At 47.3% G+C, this 21265-nt stretch overlaps 1 protein-coding gene across 4 annotated transcripts in view; it reads right to left on the reverse strand.

Annotated features, from left to right (window-relative positions):
- Positions 1–241: 241 nt before the first annotated feature.
- The window catches only part of GMPR (guanosine monophosphate reductase), a 60830-nt gene continuing 39806 nt past the window's right edge, over positions 242–21265 (reverse strand). For 3 of the 4 annotated variants that reach the window (XM_010818485.4, XM_010818484.4, NM_001075977.1), the window contains 3 exons: positions 9391–9433; positions 6732–6891; positions 242–722 (listed from right to left, as the gene is read on the reverse strand). In XM_010818485.4, the coding sequence (XP_010816787.1) occupies positions 542–722; positions 6732–6891; positions 9391–9433 (384 nt within the window). In that variant the 3' untranslated portion in view covers positions 242–541. Of the gene's footprint in view, positions 723–6105; positions 6256–6731; positions 6892–9390; positions 9434–21265 lie in introns of all 4 variants that reach the window. The other variant, XR_009492475.1, reaches the window with a different exon arrangement.

A 21265-nucleotide genomic window follows, 5' to 3' on the forward strand; every position in this document is an offset into this window, starting at 1 on the left:
TGTGTCCCCGCACCTTGGGGACACCTAGAGGAAACCAAGTTCAGCTGTCCGGTTGATTGCTCTCATTCTTCTGCAGCATCTGTGAGCTGGATGGAGCGGGGGCTGGCTCCCCTGGCTGCGGCCCCACCCTTCCCACCCAGGTACCTTGACCACCAACAGCCAATCATGGGAAGGAAGCAGAAAACCCCCAGCTCCCCCAACAATGTGGTCCTGTAAATGCAAACTCCAGCACGCAAGCAAGTCTTCATAGCATTATATTAAAGTCAAACTTTTCTTTAAAAAAAAAAAAGGCATGAGTACTCGTTTTAACAATGAGGTTACACATTTCGGGCAGGTAAGCTCTAACCGCTGACCCACTGAGTGCCTGACTTCTGGGCCCCTCAACCTAGGGGAGCCCCGCAGCCTCCAGGTGACGGGAGAAGAGGGGGCGGCCCCCACACCCCAGGACCTGCTGGAACCTCTGCCCTAACACGAGGAGGGAGATGGAAAAGCAGGCGTGTGTGGATGCCTCCGCTGGCCGGAGGTGGCCTCGTCCTCAGGGTTAGCTGAACACGGTGTTGTGTTGCTGGGTCACTCGGATGAACGTCGCCCTCCTGCTGAGCTCTTTGAGTTTGGCGGCCCCCACGTAGGTGCAGGTAGACCTCAGTCCCCCGAGAATATCCAGAATCGTGTTCTCGACATCCCCTTTGTAAGGCACTTCCACAGTCTTGCCCTCAGGGGCTCTGGAAGAAAAAGGAAGCGTTTCTTTCAGTCTGGTTCTTTTCCCTGAACTACCCAGCCAGGATCCCCAGCTTTGGCACTTGAACCCACCCCAAGGCACTCGGGCAGCTGCATGCCACTCTCTGTTCCAACCCACCCTGGGAGGACCTCAGCCTTGCTGCACACGCCACGTGGGTCAGGCCAGCATCGCGGGTGAACGCACTCCTCCCACCCAAGACGCACAACCTGGCTGCTGACTGCCCAGAGTGCTGGGAACACAAAGTCTCCATCAGCACTCCTGGAAGAGTTGCAGACCTGGCCCGCACCCCACCACCTCCTACAGGTACGCCACACCTTCCATCGGAAACCAGCCCCCTCTTTCCATCCTCTGCTAATCTGTACACGGGCCTCCAGCTGACCCAGAGTCCAGAACACCGATGGGGTGGGGGAACAGACCTCACGGCCACCTCCCACCAAGGCCTCTCCTGCTGGCCCACCCTAACCAATAACAGAACAAGCCCAGAGTGTGCCCTTCCCCCGTACCCCTGCCAGCCCTCCAAATGGCATCAGACAGAGCATCTTCACAAGAGACGATCAAGAGAGGAAGAAGGGACAGAGAAAATGGACAAGTGGGCACTGTGAGGTTGCATGGAGACCTCCACGAGTGAGGTAAGTGATTCCACTCACACGGCCTCTGTTGGGCACCCCTCAGCTTACCTCCCTGCATCTGCACAAATCACCATGCCTGGACGTGGTGTGGGGCCTCTGCAAGGTGGACCCAGAGCAGAACTAAGGACCTCCTCAACACCCAAGGCTTTGGTAAGCATCCTTCATGTTTTCTGGGTGACACTTAGAAATTCAGGTCTGGCTCATGGCACAAACGTTAAACCACATCTGACTGTCCTGCTGAGTGCCTGTCCCACTCTTCCCAAGGCCACCAAGCAACACTGCCGGATTCCGCGTCACACCCCTTACTGCAGGTTCTGAAGATACCATCTAGACTTGTGTTAGAAGGGACATTACAAGAAGGGAATCTCCAGTCCACACAAAACTAGCCCCCATCCAAGGGTCAGGAAATCTGGAAATTCTAACAATTTACCAAATACCGGAACTTTAGCTGGTCTCTTCACATGAAAAAACAGCATCTCTTGATCAAAAAGTCATTACCTAGAATTTCAAAAGGGTATTAACTCTTGTGCATTGAAATCTACACATGTAAGACTACCCTCAGGTAAGATCTAGTAGTTTAAACCATTGACCAGAACAAGACAAGGATGTCCATTCTCACCACTGTTATTCAACATAGTTTTTGAAGTCCTAGCCTCTGCAATCAGAGAAGAAATAAAAGGAATCCAAACTGGAAAAGAAGTAAAACTGTTTGCAGATGATGAGACTATACACAGAAAATCCTAAAGAGGCCACCAGAAAACTACCGGTGCTAATCAAGGAATTTGGTAGAGCTGCAGGATACAAAATTAATGCACAGAAATCTCTTGCATTCCTATACACTAACAATGAAAGATCAGAAAGAGAAATTAAGGAAATACCATTTTACCATTGCAACAAAAAATAAAAATACCTTGGAATAAGCCTACCTGAAGCAAAGACCTTTCCTTGGTTAAAGAAGAACAGTATGGAGGTTCCTTAAAGAACTAAAAATAGAGCTACCCTATGACCCAGCAATCCCACTCCTGGGCATATACCAGAGAAAACCCTGAATTCAAAAAAGATACAGGCACCTCAATGTTTACTGCAGCACTATTTACAATAGCCCAGACATGGAAGCAACCTAAATGTCCATCAACAGGAATGGCTACTGATGTGGTACACATACAGAATGGACTACTACTCAGCCATAAAAAGGAATGAAATTGTACCATATGCAAAAACATGGATAGACCTACAGACAGTCATACACAGTGAAGTCAAGTCAGAGAAAAACAAATATGCAATAACACGTATATGTGGAATCTAGAAAAATGGTAGAAAGGAACTTATCTACAAAGCAGAAATGGGAGGGAAATGCAAATAAAGAGGGGATATAGGTATACATATGGCTGATTTACTTTGCTGTAAAGCAGAAACTAACACAACATTGTAAACAAACAACTAGAGTCCAAAAAAAATTAAGGAAAAACAAAAACACAACCATTGACCAGACCAAGGGCTGGCCTAGTGGCTAGTTTACAGCAAGTTTATGAAGCCAGTCACTGGTCACACCCAAGATGACTGGTATTGCTGTATTCTCTGACCACAGACCAACAAGTGCCAGAAATGATAACCATTTCATTTTTTAACAAACATTTCCATGGCCTCCCCAGGCTTACAGACACCCTCCAGATCCTCAGCATCACTTCTTCTCTAAGTGGCGATGGTACCTTTTGCAAGTCATTTATCATCGATGCCCAAGTCTTCTCATCTGTAAAATGAAGGGCTTTGATGTGTCTCCCAAGGACAGTGTGAGAACTAAATGGGTAATGACTGGGAAGGAACTAGCAAAGCATAAATAACTCTGCCTTAATTAAATACAACGTCAAAGTAAGAGAACCAGTCTTAGGAGGAGATTAGATGATGGGGGGGCGGGGGTGGTGCAGAGACAGAACACAGATGCAGCCTAGAGGGCTCACGCTGCCTCTGGATTACGCTTCTCACTCCTTCAGCACTTTCCTTCCGTGTCTAAGATTTGATTGAATCCACTTCCGGAACTGAGTCTTGGTACTCCCAAATCTTCTATTTTCTGTTTTGTCTAAACCCTGCTGGAATCACAGAAGATGGTTTTTTGTTCAGCTCCTTGGTTTCTGTTCGTGCTCTAGCCTGGTCCGGCCTTCCCTACCTGCTTTTCTTAGAAACCCAAAACAGATGCAGTGGCTAGAGGGCAAAAAAAGTCCTCCAGGCAAAGCATCTGGCTGTCATGCAATCGCCATGGCTCCTCTCCCAGACCAGCACAGGCCCTTGAACAGTGGTACTGGTAAAGCATTAAGCTGCTTGGCAGAGGTTCAGGTTGAAGGGGAGGCAGTAAACCCCTTTCTCTCTCTCCCCCGACACTATCCAGCCTCCTCCACCAGTCATCACACAGGAGAAAGAGGCCTTTGGAGGCCGCGTGGGACGGGGGTGTCCCTCTTGTCCTAAACTGTCTGCAGCTTCCAGGATGAAGGTATGAATGTAGCCCCCAGCTCCTTGTTCCCACCCCGCTGTCCCCATAACTACAACATCTTTTTCTTATTGCGATTCCCCCCAAGAGAGAAAAAGACTGCAGAGAAAGAGGAGTGAAGTTAGACTACCAGTACCGAGGAACAGAGCTCTGGGGGGGGGACCCCACCCCTCCCACCAGCCTGCCCACCTGAAATATCTCAGTGACTGAACTGTGTACCTTGAGCTTGGCTCAGAAATTACATAATGCATCCAAATCCCACGTCCTCATGGTAAGCTTTTGGGTGTGGAATAAGTGGTAGGAAATGGAGGGTATCGGCCCATGGCAGGGGGCCAGAATTCCCGAGCTCCTGTCCCATCCACATGGTGCAGCCTGTCATCACTGCCAACTCTGATGAGACGCAACGGCAGGCTCTACAGAGCAGGGCGAGGTGGTGAGTAAATTCTGCCACAGCGTTCTTCAAACACACGTACACACAATTAAAACGGAAGTGGAGCAGATAAGCAGATGTGAGCATCCCTTCCACAGACTGATAGGATTAGATGCCTACAAATGCTGCCTGTGTCAGCTGTCTAAACTTGCAGGCGGGGCGAGTCCGGTGGGAGCTGCTGCAGGTGACACCGGGCATTCTTCCCAAAGGTCTGACCTCCGGGAGGGGGTCTCACCCACCCCATCTCACATGCGGTGGGAGACCCTTCAGCCTGACTCACGCCAGGCTCCACAGGGGCTCTCTCAGGACGAGGCTGGGATATTCTGCCCTAGCCCCCTGGAAGCCTAATGGGTCCCCTCCAGGGCTGGCAACAAAAGTCATAACTACTCACGCATACCCCTAATTCCATTTCCAACTCGACCCCAAACACTGCCAGTGCTAGTTGGATAAAAATTATGGCTGTTTTGAGAGAGGCCAGGATGGGTTTTCTAATCAAAGATGACATAAATAGATGGAAAGAAACCGTGTTCTTGGATTGGAGGAATCAATATTGTCAACTTGCTTATACTACCCAATGCAATCTACACATTCAACGCAATCTCTATCAAATTAGCAATGACATTTTTCACAGAACAACAACAAAAAATTCTTACAATTTGTATGTAGACACAAAAGACCCCAAATAGCCAAAGTGATCTTGAGAAAGAAAAATGAAGCTAGAGGAATCAGGCCCCCCTGACTTCAGACTATACTATATACAAAGCTACAGTTATCTAAAGAATATGGTACTGGCACAAACACAGATGTAGGTAAATGGAACAGGACAGCAAGCTCAGAAATAAATCCACTCACCTATGGTCAATTACATAACGTCATACACAAAAAGAAACTCCAAATGGATTTAAGACCTAAATGTAAGACCTGATACTATGAAACTCAGAGGAAAACATAAGTAAAACTCTTTGACATAAATCACAACAATATCTTTTGACCCATTTCCTAGAGTAACAGGAATAAAAATAAACTGCTGGATGGCATCACTGACTCGACGGACCTGAGTCTGAGTGAACTCCGGGAGCTGGTGATGGACAGGGAGGCCTGGCATGCTGCGATTTATGGGGTCACAAAGAGTCGGACACGACTGAGTGACTGAATTGAACCGAACTGAATTAAACTCAAAAAAGTTTCTGCACAGCAAAGGAAACCATAATCAAAATGAAAAGACAACCCACAGAATGGAAGAAAATATTTGCAAATGATGGCAACTAGCAAGGGATTACTTTCCAAAATTTACAAATAGCTCATGTGGCTCAATATTAGAGATCACCTCTCACACCAGTCACAATGGCCATGATCACAAAGTCTACAAAGAGTAAATGCTAGAAAGGGTGTGGAGAAAAGAGAACCCTCCTACACCGTTGGTGGGAATGCAAACTGGTACACCCACTATGGAAACAGTATGGAGACTCCTTAGGAGACTAAAAGTGGAGCTGCCATATGATCCAGCCCCACTCCTGGACATGTATCTGGGGAAAACATGGTTCTAAAGGATACATGTACCCCAGCATTCACTGCAGCTCTGTCTACAATAGACGGGACATGGAAGCATCCTAAATGTCCATCGACAGATAAATGGATAAAGAATATGTGGTACATATAACATGTACACGATGGAATATTACTCAGCAATTAAAAATGAAATAATGCCATTTGCAGCAACATGAATAGACCTACTAAGAAGTCAGAAAAAGACAAATATCATATGACACGGCTTCTATGCACAATCTGAAAAGAATGATACAAATGAATTTATGAATAAACTTACGGTTACCAGGAAGGAAGATGGGGACAGACTCAGAGTCTGGCACTGACATGTACACACTGCTGTGTTTACAGCAGATAACCAACAAGGACCTACTGTATAGCACAGGGAACTCTATTCAGTATTTTGCAGTAACCTATAAGGAAAAAGAATCTGAAAAAAAAATGTATACGTATGTACAACTGAATCACTTTGCCACACACCTGAAACTAACAATGCTGTAAATCAACTATACTTCAATTAAAAAAAGGTAAGCCATACAGTTATTTAAATATCTTAATTTTAAAAGTGTTTCCCAGGTCTTTCCCCTGGTACCATAATATAGAGAGACTCGTATTCTTTGAGACCTACTTCCATCCCCCAGGTCTCCCACATTGCAGGTGGATTCTTTTACCAGCTGAGCCACCAGGGAAGCCCAAGAATCCTGGGGGATCTTCCCAACCCAGGGATTGAACCAGGGTCTCCTGCATTGCAGGCGGACTCTTTACCAGCTGAGCTACAAGGGAAGTCACCATAATATAAACTTGTACTCTCTGAGACCTATTTCCATCCCATTCCTGTAAGAAGCAAGGGAATGTAACCTCACCAGTGATGGCGCTGTGCCCACTCCCCTTCCCACCCCTACATACCTATACTCCGCGACCCCTCCGGAGTGTTTCTTCATCGCCGTCTCTGAGCTCATCCCATAGAAGAGCTTGAGCTTCTGTCCGTTCCTCTCGATCACCTCTCCGGCACACTCAGTATGGCCCGAAAACATTCCTCCCAGCATAACAAAATCTGCTCCAGCCCCTGTACCCCAAAGTGGGGACAAAAAGAAGCAGCAGAGAAAAGAGTCAGGGAAAAATCAGCTCCAGAAAGATGCAAGGACTACCAACTCCCACTCCCTCTCCTGGCTATAGTGAGAAAAAGCTCGACTTCCCTACTCAGGGAAAAAAGTTAAGGGCAGACGGGCACCAGACAGTCCGAGCAACACAGCCTACTGAAGCTTGGTGACTGGTACACGTGGCAATCCTCAATGGTTATTGTTGACTTCCTATGACCATCTTCCACAGGTCTCTCTTAAAATCAGAGCAGCTTTAGAAGTGAGCAGCATCTCAGCATGTTGTCCCATCTCATACTTAATACAATAAATCCTCTGCCATGTCCCCATTGGGCATCTGGTCAACCTAAAGGTCTCTGCACTCTCACACTCTGTAGAGATGGGAAGGGACCTCAGAACAGACAGAACTTCCTGCCCTAGAGCTTGGGCATGAAGGAGAGATATCTGTACATATGTATATAGGTGTGTGTTTGTGTGTACACATGTGTATGTCTGTGTACATCAAACATATACACACATCTGTCTAAAGATATCTCCTGTAAAACTCGACTCACACCTCTGTTGTGATAAACATTTGACTTCCAGTGTAAACAACACCCCATATAAACCACCAAATGACATGAAACTTCCAGGACAGGTACAGAGGAGACTGGATTGTTGCAGTGGCCTTTGGAGGTTATGTTGGATCCGAACCAGGAGTGGTAGGACCAGGGCCGGCTCACTGCTCTGTCCTCAGTGTTTATCACAGCACATGGCAGAGGTGGCATGACTAGCTGTCAGGAAAGTAGAAGGCATACACGGAAGAAAGAGAAACAGTCACCGTTCACCATCCTGACCATCCTACTGAGGGTTTACGTTCAGAATTGGGGGATACCAGGGTACAGAAGTGTTACACAGTCAGGATGAAGGGTCAGAAGGAGCAAGCACAGACTCCCCTAAAAACTGGCCTTGACCACTTCCAGCTGGTCGCTTAAATATTTGTAAGAGGACTTCGAGGTGTGCCTCGGGTGTCCCAGGCCCTTCCGTCCAGCATCACAGAAGGCCGGCTCTGCAGGGCTGGACCCTGGGCCTGGGAATCAGGCAAGCAAGGGCCTCTCGACTTGGCAGCAAGCTTTGACGACTTCCCCGCAGGGTCCCCAACACAAATGCCAGCTCCTCGGTCCCCCGGCCATGATGATACGGGGGCAGGGACAACTGGTGTCCGGTCAGGCCTCCTGAAGACCACAACTCAGGAAGCAGTGCTTTTAAGAGGCTTCCAATCACTTCCCTTTCCGAACGCTCTTGTGTCCTTTCCCAACCAGCATTTTTTCCCAAAGTGGTTCCTCTCCATCCGAAGGCATGGCTACACTTCCTGGAATGGGGGTGGAGACAAGCCTTCAGAGCCCGAGTCCAGAGACCACTCTGCACAGGGTGCCTGTGTGCCCTATTAGAGGGGAGCCCGAGACAGACACCCCTCAGTGTTCAGTACTTCCAGCTGAAAACCCCACAGTGTTCAGTACATCCAGCTGAAAACCCCACAGGAGAAACGTCCCTGGCGGCTGATCGTTATTATAAGAGGTGAGTGAAAGACCAGTGGAGCAGGAATCCCGACTCTGCCCTCGAGTGCGGGACCCTTACTTTGTCACTCGCCTCTGGGGGCCTCTGTCCCCTGCACGTTCTCCAGGGTTGCTACGAAACCTAGCTGCTAAGAACACTGCCCTGCATAATGAACCTAAGACGATTTACGGACTGAACCAAAACAGTGATAAAGAAGGACAAGAGGGGATATCACCTCTTAAGGTGAGAGGAGGGGCCAGCGGCATCTCTGAGGGGTGCCCAAGGCAGAAAATTCCCTCCAGCGAAAAAGAAAAAAATAAACCAGCAGCAAACCCGGTCCTGGCATCAGGAAAGGAAGGAAGGGCTGCCTCCGGCTGGTACACCTCACAGCTGTGGACTGCAGCTGGCAAAGGTTCAGTGGCGGGCACGGGGCACAGCCTGCAGAGATGCTGCATGGCCCAGTGCCTTCCCAAGGAAACACCTGGCCAGCCGGCCCGTGGTCCAGCCCCACCAGACCACAGCCGGACGCTGCTGCCCCCAGTGGGAAACAGGCTCCTCAGCATCTGGTAAGTGAAACTGCGGCTGGGATCTCAGTCCCTCCCTGGGGATATTAACCCCAGGTTAGGCTCCAAACACCCCCTCGCTGAAGTTTCGGGGGGCATCAGACCTGGTACAGTCCCCTTCCAACGGGTCCCCTGAGCCCTCTCAGTGGTGACTTCTGGACTCTGCCCACTATCTATCCCTGGGCACTGGGCTAGAACCAAAGGATGCCAGGATGTGGCCCAATCAGAGGCTGAGATCCAAGGAGAGGAAACTCAGGATTGGCCCCGATCCTCTCCGAACGTGTCTGCCCCCTCCCTCCAGCAACCCCACACGGAGCTCACCCTTCCCCCCCAACCCCTGCACGCTCCCGCCCCTCCACGGCCTCTTACCAAAGGCTTTGGCGACATCTCCTGGACACGTGCAGCCTCCGTCCTTCAAAAAGGGGAAGAGCAGAGAGAGGAGGTCAGTGGGAGCTGGGCCAGGCCATTGCCTGCCCCCTCCATCTCCCCCCAGGGGAATGAGATGGTATCTGCTGGCCTGGCCCCCTCCGGCCACACCCAGCAGAGTCCAGGCCCAGCACTCCCCTTGTGACCAAGCCGGACCGTGTGGGTAGCTCTGTCAAGTTTACGATTAACCTCCTTCTCTGAACTTTTATTCCTTTTCTTGTTCAAAACCTTGTTCTCCTCAAGAATGAGGAGTATCAGGAAAAAAGAGAGGAACTGCAACCCAGCAGGACCCCATGGGGCCCTTCCTGGGAGACAGGCCAGCCCCCGTATTGTCTGCTCAAGCTCCTCTCTGAAGTACCTAGATAATAGTATTTGATGCACAGTTCCTGAGTTGCTTTGCAGATATGAAAGTGAAAAGTGAAAGTGTTAGTTGCTCAGTCGTGTCCAACTCTTTGTGACCCTGTGGACTGTAGCCTGCCAGGCTCCTCTTGGCCATGGAATTCTCCAGGCAAGAATACTGGAGTGGGCTGCCATTCCCTTCTTCAGGGGATCTTCCTGACCCAGGGATTGACCCTAGGTCCCTTGCATTGCAGGCAGATTCTTTACCATCTGAGCCACCAGAGAAGCCCCTATTTGATGCACAGTTCTTGAGTCGCTTTGCAGGTATGAAAACCCACCACCAAACAGAAGATGTTAACTACTCTACTAATATTTGATGACCATGAGCACATAGCCCCAGGCCTCCTGGAACCTAAGGACCAATAACATGAACCCCTGTGACATCACCCTGTTCCCTCACCGTCAACCAATCAGATAATTGTGCACAAGCTGATCACGTGACCCTGCAATCTGCCCCCCACACTCCAACCTGGCTTTTAAAAGTGCTTTGCCAAAACCCTTCCAGGAGCTTAGGGTTTTTTAGGGCACGAGCCACTGTCTCTTGCATGGCCCTGCAATTAACCTTTCTCTGCTCCAAACTCCAATGTTTCCGTTTGTTTGGCCTCGCTGCATCGGGCACTCCAACTTGTGCTAATACCCTCCCTCACCACTGCACCTGCTATTCCCAGGCCCCGTCAGTCATGTTTCAGGCCAGTACACCCCCGCCCCCCAACCCCGCCGCCCCCACCACCCGCCCACGCTCCCCCACTGGGCATCAGTACTCCACTTAGGATGCAGGAACCACTGAGCAGGCAGGATCGGGGGGCTGGACCTCATCTCCACCAGCCCTCGTACAACATGCCTGGCCACTGGCCATCCCCACATAACTAGCATTCAGTCATCCCCTCTCCCCGCTGCTCGACATGAAGTGAAACTTATTTAGCACAAGAGCACTAGTATTTTATGAGCCTCAAAGGACACTGAGTTTGCTCCTTTGTATTTCAAGCCTTGTGTCTCCTTGTCACTGTCTTGTAAGGTCCCCAGTTTCCTTCAAGTCAAACACAGGCTCCCGGCACCCCCTTGACCCACAGAGCGCCCTGCACTGGCTCACTGCCCATCACTGTGGGCTGCTGGCACAGTTTGGCCACGGGGGTTATGTTTCAACACCAGGGACCCAGTACAAAACCACAGGACACAGACCTACTGGGTTTTCTTACAAGCACGAGAAGCACAAAATAACCAGGCTGCTACCTGCTGTTGGCAGTGTGGCCTGTGTGAGGTCCGAGGAGGAAAAGGCCAGCCACGTGGCCTGGGGTAGCTGCCCACCCAACAGAGAAAAGCAAGGAAGCAGAGGCCCTGGGAAGCCAGGTCAGTGCTCAGGTGCTGCCTGTCCCCAGGAGAGGGGACACACTTTGGGAAGGATGCAGAAGACCCAGGCCACCCGAGCTACCCATGTGGTGATGGCAGGAAGGTAGAGGGCATCTCCGTGGAACTGAGAGGAACCACCTTACAAACAGCATCTCTGACTGAGGACGTGGGTCCCTACGACTCAATCCTCCTTTTCTGGTCTGCTTTTAAGCCTGTCCTTCCAGGAGCTAGACCTCAAACACTCAGTTCAGTTGCTCAGTCGTGTCCAGCTCTTTGCAACCCCATGGACTGCAGCACGCCAGGCCTCCCTGTTCATCACCAACTCCCAGAGCCTACTCAAACTCATGTCCACCACGTCAGTGATGCCATCCAACCATCTCATCCTCTGTCATCCACTTCTCCTCCCGCCTTCCATCTTTCCCAGCATCAGGGTTTTTTCCAATGAGTCAGTTACACATCAGATGGCCAAAGTATTGAAGTTTCAGCTTCAGCATCAGTCCTTCCAATGAATATTCAGGACTGATTTTCTTTAGGATTGGCTGGTTGAATCTCAAACACTGCTTCATTGCAATTCTGATCAAAAGGCAGGGGTGGGGGTTCAATTTCTTGTTTTTATGAATATTTACTGACTGCAATTACCTCCTCCATCAAGTGCATCATTCATGTCTGGCTTTCCTGACCCGGGAGGACCATGGGGTCACAGGCAAGGATTTATTTCAGAAGCAGGCTCTCCATAAAGGGCACGTGGCCAAAGCTCTTCATGTGAATACAGTCACACACATGGCCGTGTGTCTTGTTGGTGCTTCAAATTTACCGCATATTTTTACTTTCTCTTTCAAAGGTGCAACCCCTCTATGCCCTTCACTTGACTTGCCAATTATTTTTAAATTGCTTTATCTTTTTATCAAAACCAGTTCTCCACAATAGGGTTTCAAACTTATAACCTCAAAAGAGTAAATAGGGACTGGCCCTGGCAGTCTGTGGTTAAGATGCCCAAGCGTCCACTGCAGGGAGCATGGGTTCGATCCCTGGCAGGGAACTAATATCCCATACGCCATGCAGTATGGCCAGAAACAAAGAAGATTAAATACACTCATGCTCCCAATAAGAAGGTCCCTAGCATGGCCTGACTTAAAATATGTGTGCACACCTACACACACACACACACACACAAGCGTGTTCTTAAGTCTTGATCTCACTTGTGAATAGTTCGTGACTGCTCGTGCGGGCTTCTGCAAATGTCACACCTGTGTGGTCAGTGATGAGGCCTGACTCAGAAAGCCTGCGCTCTAGGGACCCCCAGAAAACAAGCTCTTCTCCTCCCAGGATGTCCACAGATGTCAAGATGTCCACAGTTAACAGGACTGCATGATGTGCTTGGGAGAGGAAACCATACATAGCACCCCATCTACTCACTGTGCCAGGGTGGGATTTATGAAACAGACAACGCGTGGCCAGCAGGCAGGGCTACAGTGCAACCAGTGCAACCCAACGTCACACAACACCTTAGGGCAAAGGAGTGTGCCCCCGACTACATTTACAGGTAATCTCCAAAGGAGGTTCAAAGCATCCTTTCATGTTCTCAGGAGGCAGAGACATGCATGTAACTTTCATTCATGAACAGGCACAGCTGCAGGGAGGTTGTTTTTTTTTTTTTTTTTAAACATGCAAATATTTCAAGGGTTCCTTGTTTTGTTTTCCAAGAGTGTTGAAGTCTTTTAGTAGAAGAGGTATCACATGACATGAGTGATGATTCGATCTGTGAACTGTCAGCATGACCTCTTCTTAAAAACAGCTGCCCAGCCCTAAAGGAAGGGGCAGTGAAAACAAGCATGTAGTGGACAGAGGGGACTAATCGAGCACCAACTATGAACAAGGGGTTCTTACAAATTTCATTTTTCTATTCAAGCACCACAAGTACCAGAAGTTGATACTTTGTAGGTGGGGAAAAACAAAGAGGGAGGCTCAGAAAGGTGGAATGACTTGTTCAAGGTCACACAGCTGTAATAATGGATGAATGAGATTAGAACCCTAGTTAAGAGTCAACTCTAAAAATGTCTAGAAGCATACATATCAAAACATTAGCAGTGGTTATCTTAAGATGGCATTTCTATAGAAGCAAAAACAGAAATGGGACCTAATCAAGCTTCTAAGCTTTTGCTCAGCAAAGGAAACATAATCATAACAAAAAGACAACCTATGGACTGGGAGAAACTATTTGCAAATGATACAACTGACAAGACCTTAATTTTCTAAATATACAAACAGTTCATACGACTCAAAAACAAACAAACAACCCCATCAAAAAATAGGCCAAAGGCCTAAATAGACATTTCTCCAAAGAAGACATACTGATAGTCAATAGGGACATGAAAAGATGCTCATCATCCCTAGTTATTAGAGAAATGCAATCAAAATTACAATGAGGTACCCCTCACACCAGTCAGAATGGACATCATTAAAAAGTCTACAAATGACAAATGATAGGGTGTGAAGAAAAGAACTCTCCCACACTGTTGGTGAGAATCTAAATTGGTGCAGCCACTATGGAAGAGGATGGGGTATGGAGGTTCCTCAAAAAACTAAAAATAGAGTTGCCATGTGATCCAGCTATCCCACTCCTGGGCATACATCCAGACCAAACTCTAATTTAAAGAGAAACACGCACCCTTCTGTTCATAGTGGCACTATTCACAATACCCAAGACACGGAGAGAACCTAGCCTGTCCGTCGACATATGAATGGATAAAGCTCTCTCCACACACACAGAGCAATAGTACACAGCCTTAAAAAGAAGGAAATCATGCCATCTCAGCAACATGGACGGACCTACAGATGATCATACCAAATGACGCAAGTCAAAACGAGAAAGACAGGGGCTTCCCTGGTGGCTCAGTGGTAAAGAAGCCACTTGCCACTGCAGGTGCGTAGGGTCAATCCCAGATCCAGGAAGATCCCACGTGCTGTGGAGCAACTAAGCCCATGCACCACAAGTATTGCGCCTGCGTGCCAGAGCCCAGGAGCCACAACCACTGAGCCTGCACACCCTGGAGCCCACGCTCGGCAACAAGAGAAGTCACTGCAATGAGAAGCCTGCGCACCGCAGCTGGAGACTAGCCCCTGCTCGCCACAGCCAGAGAAAAGCCCACGCAGCACCAAAGACCCAGCACAGCCAAAAATAGATTATTTTTTCAAAGACAAATACAGTACCACTTATATATGGAATCTAAAATATGACACAAATGACCTTATCTACAAACAGAGACAGACCCACAGACCCAGAGAACCAGGCATCTTGTGCCTGCCAAGAGGGAGGGGTTGGAGGGAGGCTAGACTGGGAGTTTGGGATTAGCAGATGCTAACTATTACACATAAAATGGGTAAACAACAGTGTCCTACTATATGGCACAGGGAACTATATTCAATATTCTACAATACATCATAATGGAAAAGTATATATATGTGTGTGTAACTGAATCACTTTGCAGCGCAGCAGAAATTAACACACTGTAAATCACCATGCTTTAATAATTTTTTTAAAAGATGGCATTTCTTGTAATCTTTATTTCCTCTATATTTCTACCTTTTACTAGGCTAAATGTATTTGGTGGAGGGATTTTTCAAGCCTCAAAAAAGTGCAATTTTTTGAATGACTTTGTTTAGGTCTTTTCAAATAATGGTCTGACCATTCCTAAACTAACCATTCCTAAGCTAATGCATTAAAGCAACAAAATAAATCTGCGGATCAATGGATCCCTCTTTGCGGAGGGTCAGTGAAGTGGATGAGAGCTCTACTGACTGGGTGGAGACAAACAGGGGGTTGGGGGTTACTCTGAATCAGCCCCACCTCTATCATTCTCTCCTCAAACTGGAGAAGTATGCTCTCTTGGTCTTTATCAATTACAACGGTTAAAACTTTGGCCCTGAGTAAAGAGATAACAGTGATTCCAGCCAACCTCACCACAGGACTTTTTTGTTTTTAGGTCCTGCCTGGGAAGCACTACAGAGTCCAGACTATTTTGGGTATGGACAGTGAACTCATCTGGTTCTTCAAATCCCTCCCCTTCCTCAGGGTTCATCAGGTACTGACTCTGATCTCTTCACTGGAACACAAGCTTGGGAGCCCTGAGGGAAAGGCCAAGCTATAAGCACAGATTAAGCTGAAGCTCCCCCCAAGGCACTGGGGTGGGAAAGGGGCGGACCAGGAATGCTGGGCCAACCCTGCATTCTTGGTGACTTCAGCGAGCCCTCACCCTCTGAGTCTCCACATTTTCTAAATGAGGGTGATCAAGGGAAGGCGTGGAACACAGGAGGTCAACAGGCCTTGGTTTCAGAGCTGGCTTTGCCCGCCACCAGCAGTGTGATGCTGAGCAAATCACTAAGGTCTCAAAGCTTCAGTCTCCTCACAGGTGTGATAATGTTATATGTCAACTTGACTGGGCTGTGGAGTGGCCTTTGGTCAAAAATTGTCCTGGGTGTTTCTGAGAGGGTATTTTGGTTATAAGAGTGTGTGTGTGTTAAATCACTTCAGACGTGTCCAACTCTAGGCAATCCTATGGACTGTAGCCCACCAGGCTCCTCTGTCCATGGGGTTCTCCAGGTAAGAATACTAGAGTGGGTTGCCATACGCTCCTCCAGGGGAGCTTCCCAATCCAGGGACTGAACCCATGTCTCTTAAACTGGCAGGCAGATTCTTTACCACTGGTACTACCTGGGAAGCCCTTTGTGGATGAGATTAATATGCAAATCAGAGTAAAGCAGATTGCTCTCCCACATGTGGATGGGCCTCACCTAATCACTTGAAGGCTTGAGTAGCACAAAAAGGCTGAGACTTCCCCAAGGGAGAGGATTCTTCCTCAGTGACTGCCTTAGAACTGTGATACTGACTCCAACTGAAACACTGGCTCTCCCTGGCTCTCAGGTCTTCGAACTCAAGCCTGGAACCACACAATCAGCTCTCCTAGGCCTCCAGCTTGCCAATTCACCCGACACATCTTGCAATTTTTTTCAGTCCCATCATCACATGAACCAATTTATTTCCTTATAATAAATCTGCTGCTGCTGCTGCTAAGTCGCTTCAGACGTGTCCGACTCTGTGTGACCCTATAGACGGCAGCCCACCAGGCTCCCCCGTCCTTGGGATTCTCCAGGCAAGAACACTGGAGTGGGTTGCCATTTCCCTCTCCAATGCATGAAAGTGAAAAGTGAAAGTGAAGTCGCTCAGTCGTGTCTGACTCCTAGCGACCCATGGACTGCTGCCTACCAGGCTCCTCCGTCCATGGGATTTGCCAGGCAAGAGTACTGGAGTGGGGTGCCATTGCCTTCTCCGTATAATAAATCTACTTCTATCTAAACACACATGTGCACACACACACACACACACACACCCTACTGGTTCTGTTTCTCTGGAGAATTCTGACTAACACACCTGTCCAAAGAAGATAACAGCTACTTAATACCTAGACCATTCCAGGGATTAGATATTACAGATATACCATGCCCAGAAGATAAATGTTCAATACCTGACAGCCTCTAAAGCTGTTTCTACCTTTAAAATGCTTTGTGTCACGTCCCCAGCAGATGACAAGACAAAATGAACTGGTCACACCTTACTCTTCACCTATCCCAGGGAGTGTCTTGGATTTCTCAGCCCTCTGCCTCTCGGAAGCCCACATGGATCACAATAAATAGAAACCCAGCTCAAGTCCAGCCTCTTGGCGGTGGCCAACACCCTGCTGTGGCTTCTTTCCGAACTTCAGTAGCAAAGATGTGCAAATTCAGCGATTAAACCGTAAAATGAGGCAGCTGGAAGGAAACCAGACAAAGTGGCAGGATCCAAACAACTGACAGGTTTCCACTGGGTTTAGGACTCTAGGCAAGCGGGAAAAACCTGTTTGTGAAACTCCATTAGACAGATAGCAAAGAAAACAGCTGCTCTGAACCACAAGATGCTTAGCTGATCAGAGGAATGAGCTGAAGTCAGGGGTGCAGAACCTATGTAAGTCTGTGAACTTCATGGGGTCTCTGCTGGCTATAAATTGAACTTCTAGCCTTACCTACAAAAGCTCTGGCCATCAATGGAAAAATAAGAACCTCAGAGCATCAGGACCACCAGCCTGGGCTGTCACTGTCCCTGACAAACTCAGAGAAGCTGTTTTGTGGGTGTCAAAAGATGGCTCTGGCACATGGACCCAGCCTGTGTGTGCTGAGCCTCGACTCTAGAAGCCAGTGCCTCTCAAGCTTGAGAACAGACCCAGGTTACTCGGAGGGCTTGTTAATTTCACCTTCAGGGCTTCCCATTCACTAGGTCCGAGATGAGGCCTGAGAACTTCTCACAAGTTCTCAGCTGATACTGGCACTGCTGGTCTGGACACACACTTAGAGAATGGCTGACAGAAGCTATACATTAGAGGGTGCTGGGTAAGGAGATCCCAGGTTGATGTTCAGAGTGACTTGTGGTGTAAGTCACCACAAGCCTACCACCCCTACTCCCCCCAAAGTCCTATAAACTAAGCAAGTATGAAATTTCCAGAAAGACACAAGTATGCAATCTCAGAGTAAGTCCACAGTAAAACGTCATTAATTTGAAGTTTAGAAATGGTAGCCATTGAAGGAATATATATAAGGTCTAAACTGTTATTAAGACTCCTGATGGTGAATGGAGACTTATGACTAATTACATATGGTGCTCTAGGGGCCAAACTGTGAAGAGTCTAATTCGACAGGATTGTGGGAATGTAAATTGATACATGCATTATGGAGAACAGTATGGGAATTGCTCAAAAATCTAAAAATAGAACTACCATATGACCCAGCAATCCCATTCCGGACATATAACCAGAGAAAACCATAATTCAAAAAGATACATGCACCCCAGTGTTCATTTCAGCACTATTTACAATACCAGGACATGGAAGCAACCTAAATGTCCATTGACACATGAACGGATAAAGAAGACGTGGTACACACGCACAATCACACACAATGGAACATTACTCAGCCATAAAATGGACTGAAACTGAGCCATTTGCAGAGACACAGATGGACCTGTGTCAGAAGGGAAAATCAAATATCATATCTTAACACATATACGTGGAATCAAGAAAAATGGTACAGACGAACTTATTTGCAAAGCAGAAATAGTCACAGACGTAGAGAACAAATGTAGGGATACCAAGGGGGAAAGGAGAGGATGGAATGGATTGGGAGATTGGGATTGACGTTTATACACTATTATGCATAAAACAAATAACTAGTGAGAACCGACTGCATAGCACAGGAACCCCACTCAATGCTCTGTGTGACCTATGTGGGAAAGAAGAGGGGATATGTGTATCCATGTGGCTATGCTGTACAATAGAAACACAGCACTGTAAAGCAACTATACTTCAATAAAAACTTTTTTTTAATTAAACAGAATGGGGGCCAGGAATGTGTATGGTGAAAAGCTTCCCTGCTGTCATACAACCAGCCCAAGAGGCGGCTATGGTGAGCATTCAAGAACCACCCTGGAGGACAGCCCTGTTTGGTAACTCCAATGATGTCACTCCATAAATCAACTCACTCCGTAAATGTAGGATGCTGGCTCTATGTCAGCCTTTTATGCACAAATTGTTCAACAAATGGGTCTTAATTTGTTCACTGAGGCAAAAGATAAAAGAATGATATTGAGTGGAAGAACTTAGAACTGTCGTGCATGCACGTTAAGTCACTTCAGTCATGTCTGACTCTGCGTGACCCTGTGGACGATAGCCCACCAGGCAAGAATACTGGAGTGGGTTGCCATGCCCTTCTCCAAGGGATCTTCCCAACCGAGGGATCGAAGCTGCATCTCATGCCTCCTGCACTGGCAGGCAGGTTCTTTACCACTAGCACCACCTGGGAAAGGACTCTATCAGCACCCGATAAATCTTCGGTCATTTATTCCAGCCCCGAGCACACAGTAGATGCTCAATGAGTACGAACTAACTGAATGGATGGATGGACGGAAAGCCTGGATGAGAAACCAGAAGGAGCACAGGAAGTGAGCGTGGGACCACGAATCAAAGACCTAGATCTTCATTTCGGTTTATCAAGTCATGTGGGGGAAGCACTGGCGGCAAGGCTCAGATGCTGTAGTAAAATCTGAAAGAGACTGTGTGCTCATAGGGATTTTTAAAGTATATTATATACCCTCAATACTGAAATCAGGTTGATTATATTCTTTGCAGCCGAAAATGGAGAGGCTCTATACAGTCAGCAAAAACAAGACTGGGAGCTGACTGTGGCTCATATCACAAATTTCCTATTGCAAAATTCAGACTTAAATTGAAGACAGTAGAGAAAACCACTATTCTGGTATGACCTAAATCAAATCCCTTATGATTATACAGTGGAAGTGACAAAGAGATTCAAGGGATTAGATCTGATAGAGTGCCTGAAGAACTACGGATGGAAGTTCCTAACACTGTATGGGAGGCGGTGATCAAAAATATCCCTAAGAAAAAGAAATGCAAAAAGGCAAAATGGTTGTCTGAGGAGGCCTTACAAATAGCTGAGAAAAGAAGAGAAGGGAAAGGCAAAGGAGAAAAGGGAAGATACACCCATTTGAATGAAGAGTTCCAAAGAATAGCAAGGAGAGATAAGAAAGCCTTAAGTGAACAATGCAAAGAAATAGAGGGAAACAACAGAACGGGAAAGACTAGAGATCTCTTCAGGAAAATTAGAGATACCAAGGGAACATTCCATGCAAAGATGGGCTCAATAAAGGACAAAAACAGTATGCACCTAACAGAAGCAGAAGATATTAAGAAGAGGTGGCAAGAATACACAGAAGAACTATACAAAAAAGGTCTTCATGACACAGATAACCATGGTGGTGTGATCACTCACCTAGAGCCAGACATCCTGGAGTGCGAAGTCAAGTGGGTCTTTGGGGGCATTACTATGAACAAAGCTAACAGAGATGACGGAATTCCAGCTGAACTATTTCAAAGCCTAAAAGACGATGCTGTGAAAGGGCTTCACTCAATATGCCAGCAAATTTGGAAAACTCAGCAGTGGCCACAGGACTGGAAAAGGTCAGTTTTCATTCCAATCCCAAAGAAAGGCAATGCCAAAGAATGCTCAAACTTCCACACAATTGCATTCATCTCACACTCTAGCAAAGTAATGCTCAAAATTCTCCAAGCTAGGCTCCTTCAACAGTCTGTGACTTGAGAACTTCCAGATGTGCAAGCTGGATTTAGAAAAGGCAGAGGAACCAGAAATCAAATTGCTAACATCCGCTGGACCATGGAAAAACCAAGAGAATTACAGAAAAACACCTGCTTCATTGACTACACTAAAGTCTTTGACTGTGTGGATCACAACAAACTGTAGAAAATTCTTCAAGAGATGGGACTACCAGGTCACCTTACCTACCTCCTGAGAAATCTGTATGCAGGTCAAGAAGCAACAGTTAGAACCAGACATGCAACAACAGACTGTTCCAAATGGGGAAAGGAGTACGTCAAGAGTGTACATTGTCACCCTGCTTATTTAACTTATATGTAGAGTAAGTCATGCAAAATGCCAGGCTGGATGAAGCACTAGCTTGAATCAAGATTGCTGACAGAAATATCAATAACCTCAGATATGCAGATGACACCACGCATACGGCAGAAATCGAAGAGGGACTCAAGAACCTCTTGTTGAAAGTGAAAGAGGAGAGTAAAAAAGCTGGTTTAAAAATCAACATTCAAAAGACAAAGATTATGGCATCCAGTCCCATCACTTCATGGCAAATAGTTGGGGAAACAATGGAAACAGTGACAGACTTTATTTTTGGGGCTCCAAAATCACTGCAGATGGTGATTCCAGCCATGAAATTAAAAGACACTTGCTCCTTGGAAGAAAAGTTATGACCAACCTAGACAGTGTATTAAAAAGCAGAGACATTACTTTGCCAACAAAGGTCCATCTAGTCAAAGCTACAGTTTTTCCAGTAGTCATGTGTGGATGTGAGAGTTGGACTATAAAGAAAGCTGAGTGCCAAAGAATTGATGCTTTTGAACTGTGGTGTTGGAGAAGACTCTTGAAAATCTCTTGGACT

The sequence above is a fragment of the Bos taurus genome, chromosome 23, assembly GCF_002263795.3.
Source record: "Bos taurus isolate L1 Dominette 01449 registration number 42190680 breed Hereford chromosome 23, ARS-UCD2.0, whole genome shotgun sequence".
Lineage (NCBI taxonomy): Eukaryota > Metazoa > Chordata > Mammalia > Artiodactyla > Bovidae > Bos > Bos taurus.